Genomic DNA, 17,800 nt, shown 5'->3' with positions numbered 1-17,800 from the left:
CTTACGGGAGGGATTGCTGGACCATTAACAGGCGAAGGAACCGTGGCCAGTTTTCCTCTCCCTAACCAAAGGGTACTAATGCCGATTTGTACCATACACAATCGCTACCTCAGCTGAAATCAGCTAACTTTGCTTTGCGCACCAAATCAGGGATCTTCCTGGACTGTGTGGCTCAGTTGCTCATTGTTATTGTTGTAACTGGATTGAATCACTGGGATAGTTGGTAACTGTGGGTTGATTGAGTCATCGGGGAAAACCTTGAAGTTTCACTTAATTGAATTCCTACCAATGTCATTCCATTCAGCAATGTCAGTGAAATTTCAGGAGAATTGTCTTAAATTTTGTTTGATTTTTTTTGATGGAACAGGTTTCACATTTGTCACCTAGTATCAGTATTTGAACACTCAAAGGCAGAGTTAGATGCAGATCTTGAGTTCCAGTGGCCCTCTTCCCACATCAGTGCCCTAGCCATTTACCACATTGGCTATCTTTTTCTCTTTGAGTGAAATTGCTGCATTATACTATGGATTTGCATGCACTAGGGACTGAGTTGAGACCTCTCATTCGGGTGTTACATAGATGGGATGAAAATATCCTTCGATCAGACTGGATTTGAACCTGAATAACAAAGGAATAGGTGCAGTAATAATTTAGACATAGTTTTAATTTCTCTTTGACAACTAAACACTTTCTCCTTTTCAGATGATGTCACAATGTTGCCTTGTGAGTTCTGTGAAGAACTTTTCCCTGAAGAAGAACTAATTCTTCACCAGGTATGTTTTAAACAATGTTCATTACTACCTTTGATTTGGTTCCATAAACTCACATTATTGATTCAGATAGCACTTTTGCCAATAATTTAAGTAATCAATATTCAGCAAATGACTAACTTTAAAAAAAAAATAATATTGTCCCCTATTTTATCCAACTATGTACCCAGTCTGATTGCCAACATAATATTTCCTCTTCCACTGTTGGATAGTATAGAATGTAGACTTGAGATGACTGCATTCAAAGCTCTTTGTAATGACCTTGGTCACCCAAAGAGGGACAGAAAAAGTGAGAAGTGGACAAGGTGGACCATGTCTGTCATCTGCCATGAGATGAATGCCTCACTTTCATCCAGCAGCTTTGTTGAGTTAGTGCCACGGAGCAAGGATTAACGCAAGTTTGAGTCTGTTCCATTCAGTTTTTGATCTGAGACAAGTTGAATAAATGGTGCTGCTGCGTCTCTAAGCAGAGAGTAATCAAAGGGTTAATTGCACCTGCTTATGCAATCCAAGGAAGAATATTCCTTAATTTTCTTCCTTATTCTCCTTGTTCATGCCCATACCAAAGAGAAAAGTCAAATAATGCTGACATGACCTTGTGAGCATGAAAATGGTGTAACATTAACCAGAAATGGATAAAAGTTTCAAGTGTTTAATTTCTTAATGTTTGATCAATTATTAATCTATTCTACATTATAATGAATTAGCAACACTTTTTAACCTTAAGACTAAAGCTAATAAATTGTAGAGTTTGTTTGTGATAGTTAAAAATAATTTGAAAATATTATCAACAGTAGGTGGCAATACGGAAATGAAAATCAACTTTGTCTTTAACTTGAAAATGAAAATGTTATTTATATTAATGATTTGGATGAGAATTTAGGAGGCATGGTTAGTAAGTTTGCAGATGACACCAAGATTGGTAGCATTGTGGACAGTGAAGAAGGTTATCTAGGATTGCAACAGGATCTTGATAAATTGGGCCAGTGGGCCGATGAATGGCAGATGGAGTTTAATTTAGATAAATGTGAGGTGATGCATTTTGGTAGATCGAATCGGGCCAGGACCTACTCCGTTAATGGTAGGGCGTTGGGGAGAGTTATAGAACAAAGAGATCTAGGAGTACAGGTTCATAGCTCCTTGAAAGTGGAGTCACAGGTGGATAGGGTGGTGAAGAAGGCATTCAGCATGCTTGGTTTCATTGGTCAGAACATTGAATACAGGAGTTGGGATGTCTTGTTGAAGTTGTACAAGACATTAGTAAGGCCACACTTGGAATACCGTGTACAGTTCTGGTCACCCTATTATAGAAAGGATATTATTAAACTAGAAAGAGTGCAGAAAAGATTTACTAGGATGTTACCGGGACTTGATGGTTTGACTTACAGGGAGAGGTTAGATAGACTGGGACTTTTTTCCCTGGAGAGTAGGAGGTTAAGGGGTGATCTTATAGAAGTCTATAAAATAATGAGGGGCATAGATACGGTAGATAGTCAAAATCTTTTCCCAAAGGTAGGGGAGTCTATAACGAGGGGACATAGATTTAAGGTGAGAGGGGAGAGAAACAAAAGGGTCCAGAGGGGCAATTTTTTCACTCAAAGGGTGGTGAGTGTCTGGAACGAGCTGCCAGAGGCAGTAGTAGAGGCGGGTACAATTTTGTCTTTTAAAAAGCATTTGGACAGTTACATGGGTAAGATGGGTATAGAGGGATATGGGCCAAGTGCAGGCAATTGGGACTAGCTTAGTGGTATAAACTGGTCGACATGGACATGTTGGGCCGAAGGGCCTGTTTCCATGTTGTAAACTTCTATGATTCTATATTACCGTGGACCCTTCCATTCTTTTACTTGCACACGCACACACCACCCCATTTGGACGCCGTAAATTCCTCTCCCATTCCATCCAGCAAATGCAAGGAGCACATACACCACTTTCTCACTACAATTGAGACCATCTGTTTAACTGCCGCTGATGCGTTCCCCCGCCCCACTCTTCTTACTCATCAAGCCAAAGTCCTGATCACGCATCACCCCTGTCCTCTCTGATCTACATTGGCTCCCGGTCCCTCAATGCTTCTAATTTAAAATTCTCATCCTCGTGTTTAAACCCTTCTGTGGTCTCACTCCTCCCTATCTCTATAACATCTTCCAGCCCGACAACAACCAACTCCAACCGAACTCTCTCTTCCTCTGACACCGACCTCTTGTGCTCCCTTCTGCCTTCACCCCACTGTTGTCGGCTTGGTATTTTTGACAGGAAAAGTCCTGCTTTGATTGCCTCCTTTTAAGAATGTTGTATGTACATGCAGTCAGACCTGTTTTGCTCAAGTGTACAACAGGTGTTTTTGGAAATACCCATCCCTGTCCAACCCGTACTCAGTTTTGGATTGGACAAAAAGCGTTCACACTATTTAGATGCAAGTAAAGTCATTTCAGAACTACCTGCCCAATACATGACATCCACCCGAGTTCAAACAGCTTGCTCTCAGTCTTCTATTAATGTCACTACAAAAACAACTTGCATTTATATAGCACCTTTAACGTCGAAAAATGGCCCAAGATACTTCATAGATGCATAATCAAACAAAAAATGGATACGAAGCCAAAGAATAATAGTTTAGGAGGGGTGACAAAAAGCTTTGTCAAAGAGGGAGGTTTTAAGGATGGGCTTAAGGGAAAGAGGGAGGTGGAGAGGCAGAGTGATATAGGGAGGGAATTCGAGATTGTCAAGCCTACGGGGCTGAAGGCATGGCCAACAACGGTGGGGGCGAAGGCGGGAGGGAGCAGTTCAAAATTAGGTGAATAGACACACTACCTGGATGTAATGAACACTGAACCAACGTGGCAGGTCTCTGTTGGAAGGCAAGGACACTACTAAAACCAACCTACTAGCTAGAAGATGCTGCCTGTTATACTAATAAACTAATGGGAAATATGTTGTACTGAAAGTAATTTATGTTTTATGTTTCCTCCCCCTTTTTGAGGGAATTGATTATAATTGTCTTTTACAGACTGGCTGTAACCCAGTAAGAGCCTTTGCGTCATTCAGTAAAAATACCACACTTATACCGCCACTGCCACTGCCACTGCCACTGCAAAGAGTCTCCATTCCCAGGACGAATGATATTTTCTCCCATCGTCACCACGTGAATTCCGAATTCTTTTCAGAAGACTATTCACTGCCGTCATATGGTCCAATATTGGGCTCAGGCGATGGAGATGTCATGATTCCCTGCGAGTTCTGTGGCATAGCATTGGAAGAAGACGTGTTGTATCATCATCAGGTAAAAAAAAAACGTGTACTCTTTGTATTTTACAAACAAGTTCACAGGCTAAACCATCCTGCCCTACCAGTGATGCTTGAAGTTTCTGGGTATTGCGCTTCAAATACCAAGAAGAGTGCGCTTCGTATGAGAAAAGACTTGTTGTTAATTCACATGTACTTAGCAGTTTTTATGCAAGAAAACAAAATCAACACTATCTATATAAAAGGTTTACATTTGTCACTCTTCAGATGTTCAAAAACATATATGATTAAAAGTCTTGTGAATTATATGCACTTCCTGTCCACAAACCTTACTTCTTGTCGTGATTTTTGTCATACTTTTGTGTCAACGTTTACACTGTAAGAAAGGTAAGTCTACATTTATAATAAAAGTTTTGTATGTCAAGTGCTGCCTGTCATAATATAGTTGCTGGTTTTAGCCAGTATATGGCACCATGGAGCATGTTTCACAAATCCCTCTTCTAATGTGACAGCCATTTTCCCTTGATTTTTGGGTCTTTTTCACTCAATAAATGGGGCAACTAGGATCCCCTTTCCATTTTTGGGCCTCCACTTGCCAGCAGTAACCATACGTTACACATACCATGTACCTGTGGGCCTTAATGCCATTAATTTGTTGATCTGATATGCTCGCTGTTTTATGAATTTAGTGATTCACTGATGTCGCTACTTCATTAATTCACTGGTTCCAACTGCACCGTTAATTTATCCATTTATTGCTGCATTTACTATTCCGTTGAATTATTTGTTGGTGTGCCCAATGACTAAGAATTTGTTGTTCACTGGTACTTGCAGCTCCATTAATTTATTGATGCGTTGTTATGTCCAGTATTGATTATTTGATGTTCTTCCTGCTGTACGAATTCACAGGTGCTCATCACTATATTAATTTGTTGCTTGGCCTGCTGCTCCATTTAATATATTGATGTGTTAATTTGCCCTTTGGTCCATGAATTTATTAATTAACTACTGCTCGCTTCTCTTTAATTCACTGGTACCTGCTACTCTCAATGTATTGATTCAGCAATGCCTGATGCTCCACTAATTAATTCATTGCAGGACAGCTAATTAGGTACCAATGTATCCTTTTGTTGTCAGTGAGTTGTGCTGCATGTGGTTTGTGTTTTTTTTGGGTTTAGCATTCCTTTTGCAATTGTATGGCATCAAAAAGCTAACACATTTCATTCTAGTTTCTCAGTTTATTCTGTTAGTTTTTAATCATCATGTTTTAGTAGCAGCTTCTGATAGTCACTGTTTTTAGGACGTATTCTTCAGGAACATCGAGATAAAAATTTTGAACAGTGTACAGGCCTTGATTCACCTATGCATTTCCACAGGAGACTTAGATCGCCCTCTTAAAAGCAGGAGTTCGGATTTATAGGCATCTGCCTACCTACTTCTATAGATTAAATCAGGCTACTCTCCGCCGTTACCCTCAATAATTCACTGAGCACTATCATCCATTTATAAGTGGCTGTTCTGTGGCATTGATTATGGGCGGTCTGGGATCTGGAGCACAGTTACGAAGGTAAACTGCTAAGATGGAACGCTGTTTAATAAGGCCTCTATTTTTAAGCACTGCTCAGGTATACCTCTGAAGAAACCTTCTAAATAGATACATTATGGGGTCAATTGGAGAGTAACTGCCAAGGGAAGTTTCTGTACATTTGGGTATAGGAGGTACAATATCAAGATTTGCATATGATACAAAAATCAAGTGCAATTAACTGAAGAGGACTGTAGGTAATTTGAAAACATGAATAGGCGAGTAGATTCTGCAGAAAGTTGTCCCATGAACTTTAATGTGGAGAAATGTGAGGTGATCCTTTTTGAGGGGAAGAATGAGTGGAGAACAAAAATACTAAATGGTAAAACTTTAGAAGGAATAGAGGAGCCAAAGCCCTTGAGGGTCAGATGTACAAATCATCAAAAGTGGGAGGAAAAAGTTGTTGAAGTTGTTTTGCCCTTTGGGAGAGGGCAGGTTATCAAGGTCAGAAGGTAAAAAAGTAGGGAGATCAGTGACACTTCAGATGATCATAAATTTACTGACTCAAAAATTTTTTTACAGATAGAGGGAACAGCTTTAACTGCATGAATCTAAGTCTGAACAGGGGCCATAGCGTGAGCTTAGAAATTCAGCTGGTTGTGGAATTACACATACCAATCCAACATGTTACTTGGGTTCTTCACACTAACATTTACATAGATTAAATATTTTGGTTTAATATGGTATAATCAACCATTTGTAGGTCCTGTGTATCTAATTCACACTGCTTTAAAACAGCTACACATTAATCCTTCCTTCTGGGCCATCAGCAGCAGCAGAATTGTATTCCAGCACAATCTGTAACCTCATGGCCTGGCATATTCCTCACTCCACCATTACCAACAAGCCAGGGGATCAACCCTGATTCAGTGGGGAGTGTAGAAGAGCATGCCAGGAGCAGCACCAGGTGTACCTCAAAATGAGGTGCCAACCTGCTGAAGCTACAACCCAGGACTACATGCATGCTAAACAGCAGAAGCAACGTGCTATAGAGAGAGCTAAGCGATTCCACAACCAATGGATCAGATGAAAGCTCTGCAGTCTTGCCACATCCAGTCGTGAATTGTGGTGGACAATTGAACAACTAACGGGAGGAGGAGGCTCTGCAAACATCCCCATCCTCAATGATGGCAGAGTCCAGCACGTGAGTGCAAAAGACAAGGCTGAAGCATTTGGAACCATCTTCAGCCAGAAGTGCCGAGCGGATGATCCATCTCAGCCTCCTCCCGATATCCCCACCATCACAGAAGCCAGTCTTCAGCCAATTCAATTCACTCCACGTGATGTCAAAAAACGACTGAGTGCACTGGATACAGCAAAGGCTATGGGTTCCGACAACATCCCGGCTGTAGTGCTGAAGACCTGTGCTCCAGAACTAGCCGCGCCTTCCAGTGCAGCTACAACACTGGCATCTACCCGACAATGTGGAAAATTGCCCAGGTATGTCCTGTTCCCAAAAAGCAGGACAAATCCAATCCGGCCAATTACCGCCCCATCAGTCTACTCTCAATCATCAGCAAAGTAATGGAAGGTGTCGTCAACAGTGCTATCAAACGGCACTTATTCACCAATAACCTGCTCACCGATGCTCAGTTTGGGTTCCGCCAGGACCACTCTGCTCCAGACCTCATTACAGCCTTGGTCCAAACATGGACAAAAGAGTTAAATTCCAGAAGTGAGGTGACATCAAGCCAGCATTTGATTGTGTGGCACCAAGGAGCACTAGTAAAATTGAAGACAATGGGAATCAGGGGGAAAACTCTCCAGTGGCTGGAGTCATACCTAGCACAAAGGAAGATGATAGTGGTTGTTGGAGGCCATTCATCTCAGCCCCAGGACATTGCTGCAGGAGTTCCTCAGGGCAGTGTCCTAGGCCCAACCAACTTCAGCTGCTTCATCAATGACCTTCCCTCCATTCGCAAGCCATCAGATACTGAAGCAGTCCGAGCCCGCATGCAGCAAGACCTGGACAACATCCAGGCTTGGGCTGATAAGTGGTAAGTAACATTTGTGCTAGACAAGTGCCAGGCAATGACCACCTCCAACAAGAGAGAGTCTAATCACCTCCCCTTGACATTCAACGGCATTACCATTGCCGAATCCCCCACCATCAACATCCTGGGGGTCACCATTGACCAGAAACTTAACTGGACCAGCCATATAAATACTGTGGCTACAAGAGCAGGTCAGAGGCTGGGTATTCTGTGATGAGTGACTCACCTCCTGACTCCCCAAATCCTTTCCACCATCTACAAGGCACAAGTCAGGAGTGTGATGGAATACTCTCTACTTGCCTGGATGAGTGCAACTCCAACAACACTCAAGAAGCTTGATACCATCCAGGACAAAGCAGCCCACTTGATTGGCACCCCATCCACCACCCTAAACATTCACTCCCTTCACCAGCGGCGCACTGTGGCTGCAGTGTGTACCATCCACCGGATGCACTGTAGCAACTCGCCAAGCTTTCTACGACAGCACCTCCCAAACCCGTGACCTCTACCACCTAGAAGGACAAGGGCAGCAGGCACATGGGAACAACACCACCTGCACGTTCTCCTCCAAGTCACACACCATCCCAACTTGGAAATATATCGCAGTTCCTTCGTCGTCACTGGGTCAAAATCCTGCAACTCCCTTCCTAACAGCACTGTGGGAGAACCTTCACCACATGGACTGCAGCGGTTCAAGAAGACGGCTCACCACCACCTTCTCAAGGGCAATTAGGGATGGGCAATAAATGCTGGCATTGCCAGTGACGCCCACATCCCATGAACGAATTTTTAAAAAAACATGCGCTTCTCCGATTCTGCAACGAGCTGTATGATGACACCTTCTGAGTTTCGTATCTGTTTAATGCTTCATAAGCCCTTGATGCTGATTTACATTACTGAAGCAGATTGCAGGCAAAATCCTTGATTTGCCGTTTGCAGTATTCCCAATTTTTGCCTCTTGCGCATCCCCGATTTTAATCGCTCCACTGTTGGCAGCCGTGCCTTCAGATACCTGGGCCCTAAGCTCTGGAATTCTCTCCCTAAACCTCTCTGCCTCCTCCACTCCACTCCTCTTTTAAGATGCTCCTTAAAACCTACCTCTTTGGCCAAGCTTTTGGTCACTGTTCTAATATCTCCTTATGTGTCTGTCAAATTTTGTTTGATAATGTTCCTATGAAGTGCCTTAGGACATTTTACTACGTTAAAGACGCTATATAAATGCAAGTTGATGATGTTGTTAGAGAGACATTCTGTATACATTTCTAATCTATGCAAACTATTCAGCTTGTACTAATTTAACCAACCAAAAGATCCTGACTGACTGCAAGTGAGAATTAAAAACGTGTGTTTATTGGATGATCACTGTATAGTCCAAATTGTTAAGTTTAATGTGTGTATAAAATAAATTTTGGAATAAGGAAAGACCATTTTTCACATCAAGCCTGCTCCTTCCACACTCTACAAACATCTAGAATATTCAACACTCTCCATATTTTTGTCTTTACCCCCTGTCCACCTGTCTTCCAAACAATATTTCCTTCTGGTATAAGATTAATGATTGTGGCAGTCACCAGCGATGAGCTCCATTTCCTCTCTTGGTGGCAAACCTGCAAGCATTATTGTTTCACAAACCTGAGGTACTAGCCAGACACCCTTAACCTGATTAGGTTTTGTTTATAGACAGTAATATAAACCGAAGAAAGCACCTCCCCTTGAGCTAGCAGCTTTTCTACAAACTCAGGCCCCATGGCAAAGACAAAATAATTCCTTTTAGAAGCAGCTAGCAAAAGTTTCATTTCAAATTCGGAATACTCGGCCTAGCTAAAAAAAAATCTTGGATAAAAAGATATAATAAAGAACATTAATACCTTTTTAAGCAGCACCGAGGTCTGCTTCTGCCACACAAGGATTTAGAAATACTAAAAGTATCAATAACCTCCTGAATTCCATGTCTTTTTTTCCCCTGTTTCCAGGATCAGTGTGATTCAAGACCACCAACAGCGAGACCACCTGACCAAGAAGCCAATCAGCCATTCCTAGTCACTAAAACTGAGACGACGGAGCTTCCGGAAGTGCCCATTCGGCGACAGAGACACCAGGGTAAATGCAAGACACGCCGCCAACCTCCTTTCACATCGAGTACTAATTAGAAGCCAGCTGCATCCCTACTTGGGGTGGGGGGAGGAGAGGGGCAATCTGAGCAAGAGTCAGCTGGGGCTAATCTTGTGTAGCTCCTTAATTGCTGGCTTTACAAGAACATTGGGAAGGCCTGGGAACAGATCGACTGAACTAGTATATTGGCCAGGGAAGGTATTGTGGGGCATGAACATGAGGGAGGAAATAGTTGTTTTTTCCCCCTGTCACACCCAACTTTTATTTTATCCTCTCCTGAAGGTGTCCAGTTCACAAGTGCTAGCAGTCCTTCAGTACCACACCAAAGTAGTTATTTTTCATATATGTGTCTTGATGGTAGGAGTCTGTGGACGGTTTGATCATGGCATCACCACCAACCTCAATCCTACCAATGCCAAACTCCGTGTACATGCACTTTACAATACAGGTCATTGGGCAACAATCAGGAGCAGGATGTGCAGCTTTTTTTTGTCCCTCTGTCCCTCCCTAGCCCAGGGCACTGATGCCAATCATGCCCTTCCTCCTGCTGCAGCTGAAATCAGCTAACTCTGGACAGGGCAAGGAATAAATTTGTTTTTTAATAGTGCAGTACCACACCAGAAGGTGCACCTACTCATTGAATCATCGAGGAAACTGAGATGAAATTTAATGAATTTCTTACCCTTTTGTATGTCCTGGGGGCCTACTTTAAATGTTAAACAGAATAAAGTGGTTGTTGTAACAGGGTTGATTGGTGCTTCATATTCTGTCATTTAATTAAACTATTTACAGCACATTTTATGTGCCTTTGCTTAGTAAAGTGAGTTTATAAAATGTCTTTTTTTAAACTGACGCTTGCAATGCTCTTAATGATTTCTATTCTGTGAATACAGGAGATGTTGGACCTAACCATTTGTCTCATCTGGATGGTGTTGTCCAGCCAAGACCAGCAATTCGACATTCATTAAGAATGAAACCAACAGGAGCTCCAGCAACATTCAGGCAGGGGAGTGGGGCCCAGAAATCCCTAACAAGCCAAGAAACAGAGGCTATCGCCCCAAATACCAGAATGGTCAAGGTTCCCAACAGAGATGCATCTGAGCTGAGGAGGCGGGCCCGGAAACCTCTTGAACCATCTGTGGGCTCCCCTCGTCCTATTGGAGATGTGCTTCCAGAAGGTTACAAACCCACTTTTCCACATGCTGCAAGATCCAGGTGAAAGTGTGTTGAACACTAGGGGCAAGCAAATGAGTATCTAGATCATTTTAAACACCATCCTTTTAAAATCCAGTCTAATCACCTACAGCATATAAATTGATATTTTCTAGACATTTGTTGACTTATAGAAACTTGATAAAAGCTTATTCCTGTCATCAGTGCACTTCCCTTGTGTGCCTGAGCCACCTGGACTAAGAAAGTCAGGATTCCTGCTTCTGATCAATGACCAGTGACCCTACCCTCTGAAAAGTGCACGTGTGTCGATCAGATGAGGACAGGATCAGGCTCTTTTGTAATGCCTTCCAGGGTGAAATAGCCTGTTAACACTCGCTATTTAGGCTTGCACATTAAGAATACCTACTTGGGCAAGATGCACTTCAGGCAATCTGCATCCAATGAGTTGTACTTTGCATGCCAACACCTTCAGGATAGAAGGGTTGAAAATTGGAGGGGGCGGGGGTGGGGGCGGGGGGGGGAGTAAGCCCAGGCCTTTGTTCCAAGTGATTGGATTTACATTTTCGTTAGGCACCCTCATATTGTCTTTCACTCTTCCATTTGGGCAGTGTTCAGATGCTGTTTTGCTTATCCCTGTGGATTTCTGTTCTCTTGTATATTGTTAAATTTTGATGTTATTTGCTGAATGGTGATACTATTCTTTCACCTATTACCGTGGTGTTACAGTGCATGCTGGCACGGGTTTGTGACCATGATTTGCTACACAATGACTTTCTCTTCTTATACCATGTAGAGGTCTGAGAACAGCTCACTGGTTCACCTTCTCACATGGGGATAGTCCACAAAATGGAAAAAGTGTTTTTTGTGCTTCCTTCCCAGGACCAAGACTGCCTACTTCCACCTCCATAACATACCCCGTCTTCGCCCCTGCCTCAACTCATCTGCTGAAGTCCTCATCCATGCCTTTGTCACTTCTAGACTTGGCTATTCCAATGCTCTCCTGGCCGGCCTCCCATCGTCCATCAACATGAGCTTGTCCAAAACTCTACTGCCTGTATCCTAACTCGCACCAAGTCCCGTTCACCCATCACCCCTGTGCTTGCTGACCTACATTGGCTCCCGGTCCGGGAACGCCTCTGTTTTAAAATTCTCATTCTTGTTTTCAAATTCCTCCATGGCCTCGCCCCTCCCTTTCTCTGTAACCTCCTCCAGCCCCACAACCCTCCGAGATCCCTGCGCTCCTCCAATTCTTGCCTCTTGCGCAAGCCTGATTTTAATCACTTCATCATTGGTGGCCGTGCCTTCAGCTGCCTAGGTTCTAAGCTCTGGAATTCCCTCCCTAAATCGCTCTACCTCTCCTCCTTTTAAGACGGTCCTTAAAACCTACCTCTTTGACCAAGTTTTGGTCACCTGTCCTAATATCTCCTTATGTGGTTCAGGATGTTTTACTATGTTAAAGCGCTATATAAGTGCAAGTTGTCGTTATAGCATTGAGCTATACAAATCAAAAGACCCAAAGTTTGGTTACTGGTAAGTGTTGCGTTAGCTGATCTCAGCCAGGGAAGCAGTTAGAGATTGTGAGAGGAAAACCAGTTTTGATCTCCAGTGCTGGCTGTTATCCATTGACCCTGCTGGCGCATTTATGCGGACATTAATTGAAGATGATATCAGCCGTGGCTATGATGCCTTCAGTGGTTGAATAGCTTGCTGCCACTCACCGCCTAGGTTTTACACATGAAGCGTAACCATTTGGACATGGAATTGTCGTTACCTGTGGAACCGTAAGAATCAGCATCTTCAGGAGAGGGAGAAGATTGGGGGAGGGCAGTTCACTTTAAAAACTGCAGATTTATGACATTACTGACTTGGGATTTATATGGTGAGTTTGTGTGTGTATTTGTATGTATTTGCTCACTTTTTGCTTGCTGCTGTTATTGAGTGCTTCTTAACCAGCTTTGAGTTTCTTTTCTGCTCCCTAATGGCATCCATTCTAAAAGAAGCAGCACAATCATCAACCATAATAATCATAATTATTGTAAGCTGTGAAATAGTGAGAGTCGTCAACAAGCATAAGTAGATATTGCAGGATATTCTGACCTACAGAGCTCGCAAACTAGTGCCCACGTGTGCGCGTGCATGTCTGAGACCAATATATCACAGTTTAGACACCAATAAATTGCTTTACTGAGTCAATTATTCTTTTATGGGTTATGCAGCACTTTTCCACACCTGTGCAGATTTATTTTGGTGCTGAATAGTTCCAAAGATAATTCTTGTGGAAAAGTTAAAAGCCTGCAGTTCCTCAGTGTTTTTTCACCTCCGAACCCTGGGTTAAAATCTAATCTTTATTAAAAGGAACGGGGGAGTGATGATAGCAGTTTGCCGGCACTAACAAAAGTTGTTTTGATCAGTCCCAGTGGAAATGAATCCATTTGCTCGAAGATCATTGTGTAGAAGTTTTTAGAGATCTAATTCCAACAGATCAGTTCCTTTTTCCCACAATCTACAGGTTTTAGAAACTCAAGCTGCTATCATCTAACCATGACATTTTAATTTATCCCATCTTCTCTCCAACTCTTTTCAACCTTTATGGTGTCCTGCACTTTAGGCCATGGTTCTTTATCTGGATTTTCTCATTGAAAACAAAAATAGCAGAGTGCTCCCTGATTCTGTTCTTGCTGGGTGAACTTCTCCGTTGCACATCACTGTTGTTTAGTGGGACCGAAACTTGGCGTTTCATTCTTAGTGTCTTTATAAGGCCTTTATTTACCTTTTCAGTGTGAGAACAGAAGGATCTAGGATTTCTAGGAATACAATTCCTGCCACCTCCAGGAGCAGAGTTCCAGGAATAAAGGTAAGAAACATTTGGAAAGGAAACAAAATTGAGACTCTGATTAAAAGTAGATAGTAAATAGAATTACATAGAATGTACAGCACAGAAACAGGCCATTCGGCCCAACAGGTCCATGTTGGTGTTTGTGCTCCACACGAGCCCCCTCCCTCCCTACTTCATTTAACTGTAACAACATATCCTTCTATTCCTTTCTCCCTCGTGTGTTTATCTAGCTTCCCCTTAAAGCATCTATGCTAGACGCTTCAACTACTTCCTTGTGGTAGCAAGTTCCACATTCTAACTGCTTTCTGGGTAAAGAAGTTTCTCCTGAATTCCCTATTGGATGTATTAGTGACTGTCTTATATTTATGGCCCCTACTTCTGGTCTCCCAGATGTGGAAACATCTTCTCTACGTCTACCTTATCAAATCCTTTCATAATCTTAAAGACCTGTATCAGGTCACCCCTCAGTCTCCTTTCTAGAGAAAAGAGCCCCAGCTTGTTCAATCTTTCCTGATAGGTATAACCTCTGTTCTGGTATCATCCTAGTAAATCTTTTTTGCACAACCCCCTGTGCCTCTACATCCTTTTTATAATATGGAGACCAGAACTGTTCATAGTACTCCAAATGTGGTGTAACCAAGGTTCTATACAAATTTAACATAACTTCCCTGCTTTTCTATTCTATCAGTCTAGAAATTAAGCCCAGTGTTTTGTTTACTTTTTTTATGGCCTTACTAACCTGCATCACTACTTTTAGTGATTTGAGTATCTGTACCCCCAAATCCCTCTGCTCCTCTACCCCATTTAGACTCTTTACTTTCTAAGGAGTATGTTGTTTCCTTATTAATTGTACCGAAATGTACCACCTCACACTATATAAAGGGAAGAATTATTAAAGTAAAATACTTAACTCCCTGAGCTTCCCCTATTGTATACAATGTTTTCCTTTCCCATCATGGAGATTTTTTATTCTCTCCCTGCACCCCCTCCTATATTCCTGTTTCAAGTTCCCACACATGGCTCGGAGGCATGGTGCCACCAGGGACTAGTAACATGATGGAGTAATGCATATCCACCTTGCAGAAGCTGATCAGGAGTCTTTTTACATGGAACATTTCAGTATAGACCAAACACACAGTATCTTATATTTTCTGGTTTTCTCTCCTAAAGGTGTCCTGTGTGGGGTGTAGTTCCCTAGGCACCGTATGCACTATGGTACCTTGCCCAAGTGGCTTTTCTTCATATGTGAGCCTCAGCATAGAGTTTCTGGAGATTATCTAGCTGTAGCGAGCATCACAGCTGAACCTAAGCCCATTGTCCATAAACACTTACACTTCTGGCAAGAGTTACTGGATAGCAGGCTGGAGCAGGAACCTTACTTTCCACATTTATTAACATTAAGACACAGTTTTTCCAGAAAACTGTGTCAAACAATCTTATCCAGTTGTAAACAATTTTACAACACCAAGTTATAGTCCAGCAATTTTATTTTAAATTCACAAGCTTTCGGAGGCTTCCTCCTTCCTCAGGTGAACGAAATGAAATCCTCGAAATGAAATCGCATTTATAATTCACAGAACAATGCTAGGTGATTACAGACAGTTTTTTCAACTGCCCGTTGCCAAGGCAATCAGTGTGCAGACAGACAGGTGTTACCTGCAAGGTCTCAGAATATACAAATCACCAAAAAAAAAAGAGATAGAGAGGTAGAAACTTATCCAGGGAGTACAACTCAGATGCAAGGGTGATCAAGTCCTTGTCTGGGAGAGTTGAGAGGGCCTCCTAGGCCCAAACTCTGGAATTCCCTCCCTAAACCTCTCTGCCTCTACGTGTCTCTCCTTTTTAAGACGCTTTTTAACACCTACCTCTTTGACCAAGCTTTTAGTCACCTGTCCACATATCTCATTATGTGGCTCGGTATCAAATTTTGTCTGATAATTGCTCCTGTGAAGCGCCTTGGGATGTTTTACCACGTTAAAGATGCTATATAAATGTAAGTTGTTCATTCTTCATTGACGTGTTCCTTGAATGCTGTTTGGGATCTCCTGAAAATCACTGCAAGCCTGCACATTTTATATCTTTCCTTTCTAAGTCTGTTGCTGGGCAGAATAGTTTTTTTTTCATTTCTCACGGTCCAGCAGAGCAGCTGTCTTATCTGTTCCCTTGTTATTTTTTTTGCTTATCTGTTGCTATAAGTGTCCTGGAAAGATACAGCAAGTTACAGTCAGTACATTTCTTTCTGATAGCAGCTTTAAGCTGTAAACTGGCACATGATTCTTTTCAAAGCCAACAATTATGGGCCAGAGGCCTTTGCTCATTTGGCATTTCGATACGACGATCTGTTCCAGTAGGCTATCGATCCCAAATTGGTCGACCTGTGTAGAATCATAGAAAGGTTGCAGCCAGAAGGAGGCCATTCGGCCCATCGAGTCCGTGCCGGCTCTATGCAAGAGCAATCCAGCTAGTCCCACTACCCCGCCCTATCCCCGTAGCCCTGCAAATTTTTCCTTTCAAGTATTTATCCAGTTCCCTTTTGAAAGCCACAATTGAATCCGCCTCAACCACCCCCTCGGGCCGTGCATTCCAGTCCTAACCACTCTCGGTGTAAAAAAAAGTTTCGCCCCATGTCACCTTTTGGTTCTTTTGCCAATCACCTTAAACCTAAGTCCTCTGGTTCTTGACCCTTCCGCCAATGGGAACAGTTTCTCTCTATTCTGTCTAGACCCTTCATGATTTTAAATACCTCCTATCAATTGTAATTTAGTTTTGATTTGAATTGGCTGCAAATGAGTGATCCTTTATTTACTGTTCATACTTTTAACACATTATGCTCTTTTACTACGTAATAACTCTATTAATCCAGCGTTTCAAGTCCATTCCTTTATCTATCTCGTGGTTCCTGGGCAAGCGTTGCCTTGACAGTTCCCGCTACATAAGAAATAGGAGCAGGAGTAGGCCATACAGTCCCTCGAGCTTGCTCCGCCATTCAATAAGATCATGGCTGATCTTCAACCTCAACTCCACTTTCCTGCCCGATCCCCATATCCCTTGATTCCCCGAGTCCAAAAATCTATCCATCTCAACCTTGAATATACCCATCGACTGAGCATCCACAGCCCTCTGGGGTAGAGAATTCAAAAGATTCACTACCCTCTGTGTGAAAAAATTCCTCCTTACCTCAGTCTTGAATGGCCGACCCCCTATCCTGTGACTATGCCCTCTATTTCTAGACTCTCCGACCAGGGAGAACAATCTCAGTATCTACCCTGTCAAGCCCCCTCAGAATCTTATGTTTCAATGAGATCACCTCTCATTCTTCTAAATTCTAGAGTGTATAGGCCCATTCTACTCAACCTCTCTTCATTGGACAACCCGCTCATCCCAGGAATTAATCTAGTGAACCTTCGTTGCACTGCCTCTAAGGCAAGTATATTGTTCCTTAGATAAGGAAACCAAAACTGTACACAGTACTCCAGGTGAGGTCTCACCAATGCCCTGTACAACTGTAGTAAGACTTCCTTACTCTTTTACTCCAACCCTCTTGCAAAAAGGCCAACGTTCTATTTGCTTTCCTAATTGCCCGCTGTACCTGCATACTAACTTTGTGTTTCTTGTACGAGGACACCCAAGTCTCTCTGAATACCAACATTTAATAGTTTCTCACCATTTAAAAAATATTCTGTTTTTCTATTCTTCCTACCAAAGTGAATAACCTCACATTTCCCCACATTATACTCCATCTGCCACCTTCTTGCCCACTCACTTAACCTATCTATATCCCTTTGCAGACCCTTTCTGTCCTCCTCACAGCTTACTTCCTTCCTAGCTTTGTATCGTCAGCAAACTTGGATACATTGCATTCGGTCCCTTCATCTAAGTCTTTAATATAGATTGTAAATAGCTGGGGCCCAAACACTGATCCTTGCAGCACCCTGCCAACCTGAGAATGACCCATTTATTCCTACTCTGTTTTCTGTCCTTTAACCAATCCTCTATCCATGCTAATATGCCAACCCCATGAGCTCTTACCTTGTGTAACAACCTTTTATGTGGCACCTTATCAAATGCCTTTTGAAAATCCAAA

The 17,800-nt window shown here is 42.5% G+C and overlaps 1 protein-coding gene across 2 annotated transcripts in view; it reads left to right on the top strand.

Moving 5' to 3' along the window:
- The window catches only part of LOC137342202 (TRAF-type zinc finger domain-containing protein 1-like), a 46,635-nt gene that overhangs the window by 21,281 nt on the left and 7,554 nt on the right, over positions 1–17,800 (top strand). For both annotated transcript variants that reach the window (XM_068005967.1, XM_068005966.1), the window contains exons 7-11: positions 703–773; positions 3,781–4,053; positions 9,569–9,695; positions 10,601–10,922; positions 13,659–13,734. In XM_068005967.1, the coding sequence (XP_067862068.1) occupies positions 703–773; positions 3,781–4,053; positions 9,569–9,695; positions 10,601–10,922; positions 13,659–13,734 (869 nt within the window). The remainder of the gene's footprint in view (positions 1–702; positions 774–3,780; positions 4,054–9,568; positions 9,696–10,600; positions 10,923–13,658; positions 13,735–17,800) is intronic.

The sequence above is a fragment of the Heptranchias perlo genome, chromosome 25 (genome assembly GCF_035084215.1).
Source record: "Heptranchias perlo isolate sHepPer1 chromosome 25, sHepPer1.hap1, whole genome shotgun sequence".
Lineage (NCBI taxonomy): Eukaryota > Metazoa > Chordata > Chondrichthyes > Hexanchiformes > Hexanchidae > Heptranchias > Heptranchias perlo.
This window is presented reverse-complemented; position numbering and strand designations above follow the sequence as displayed.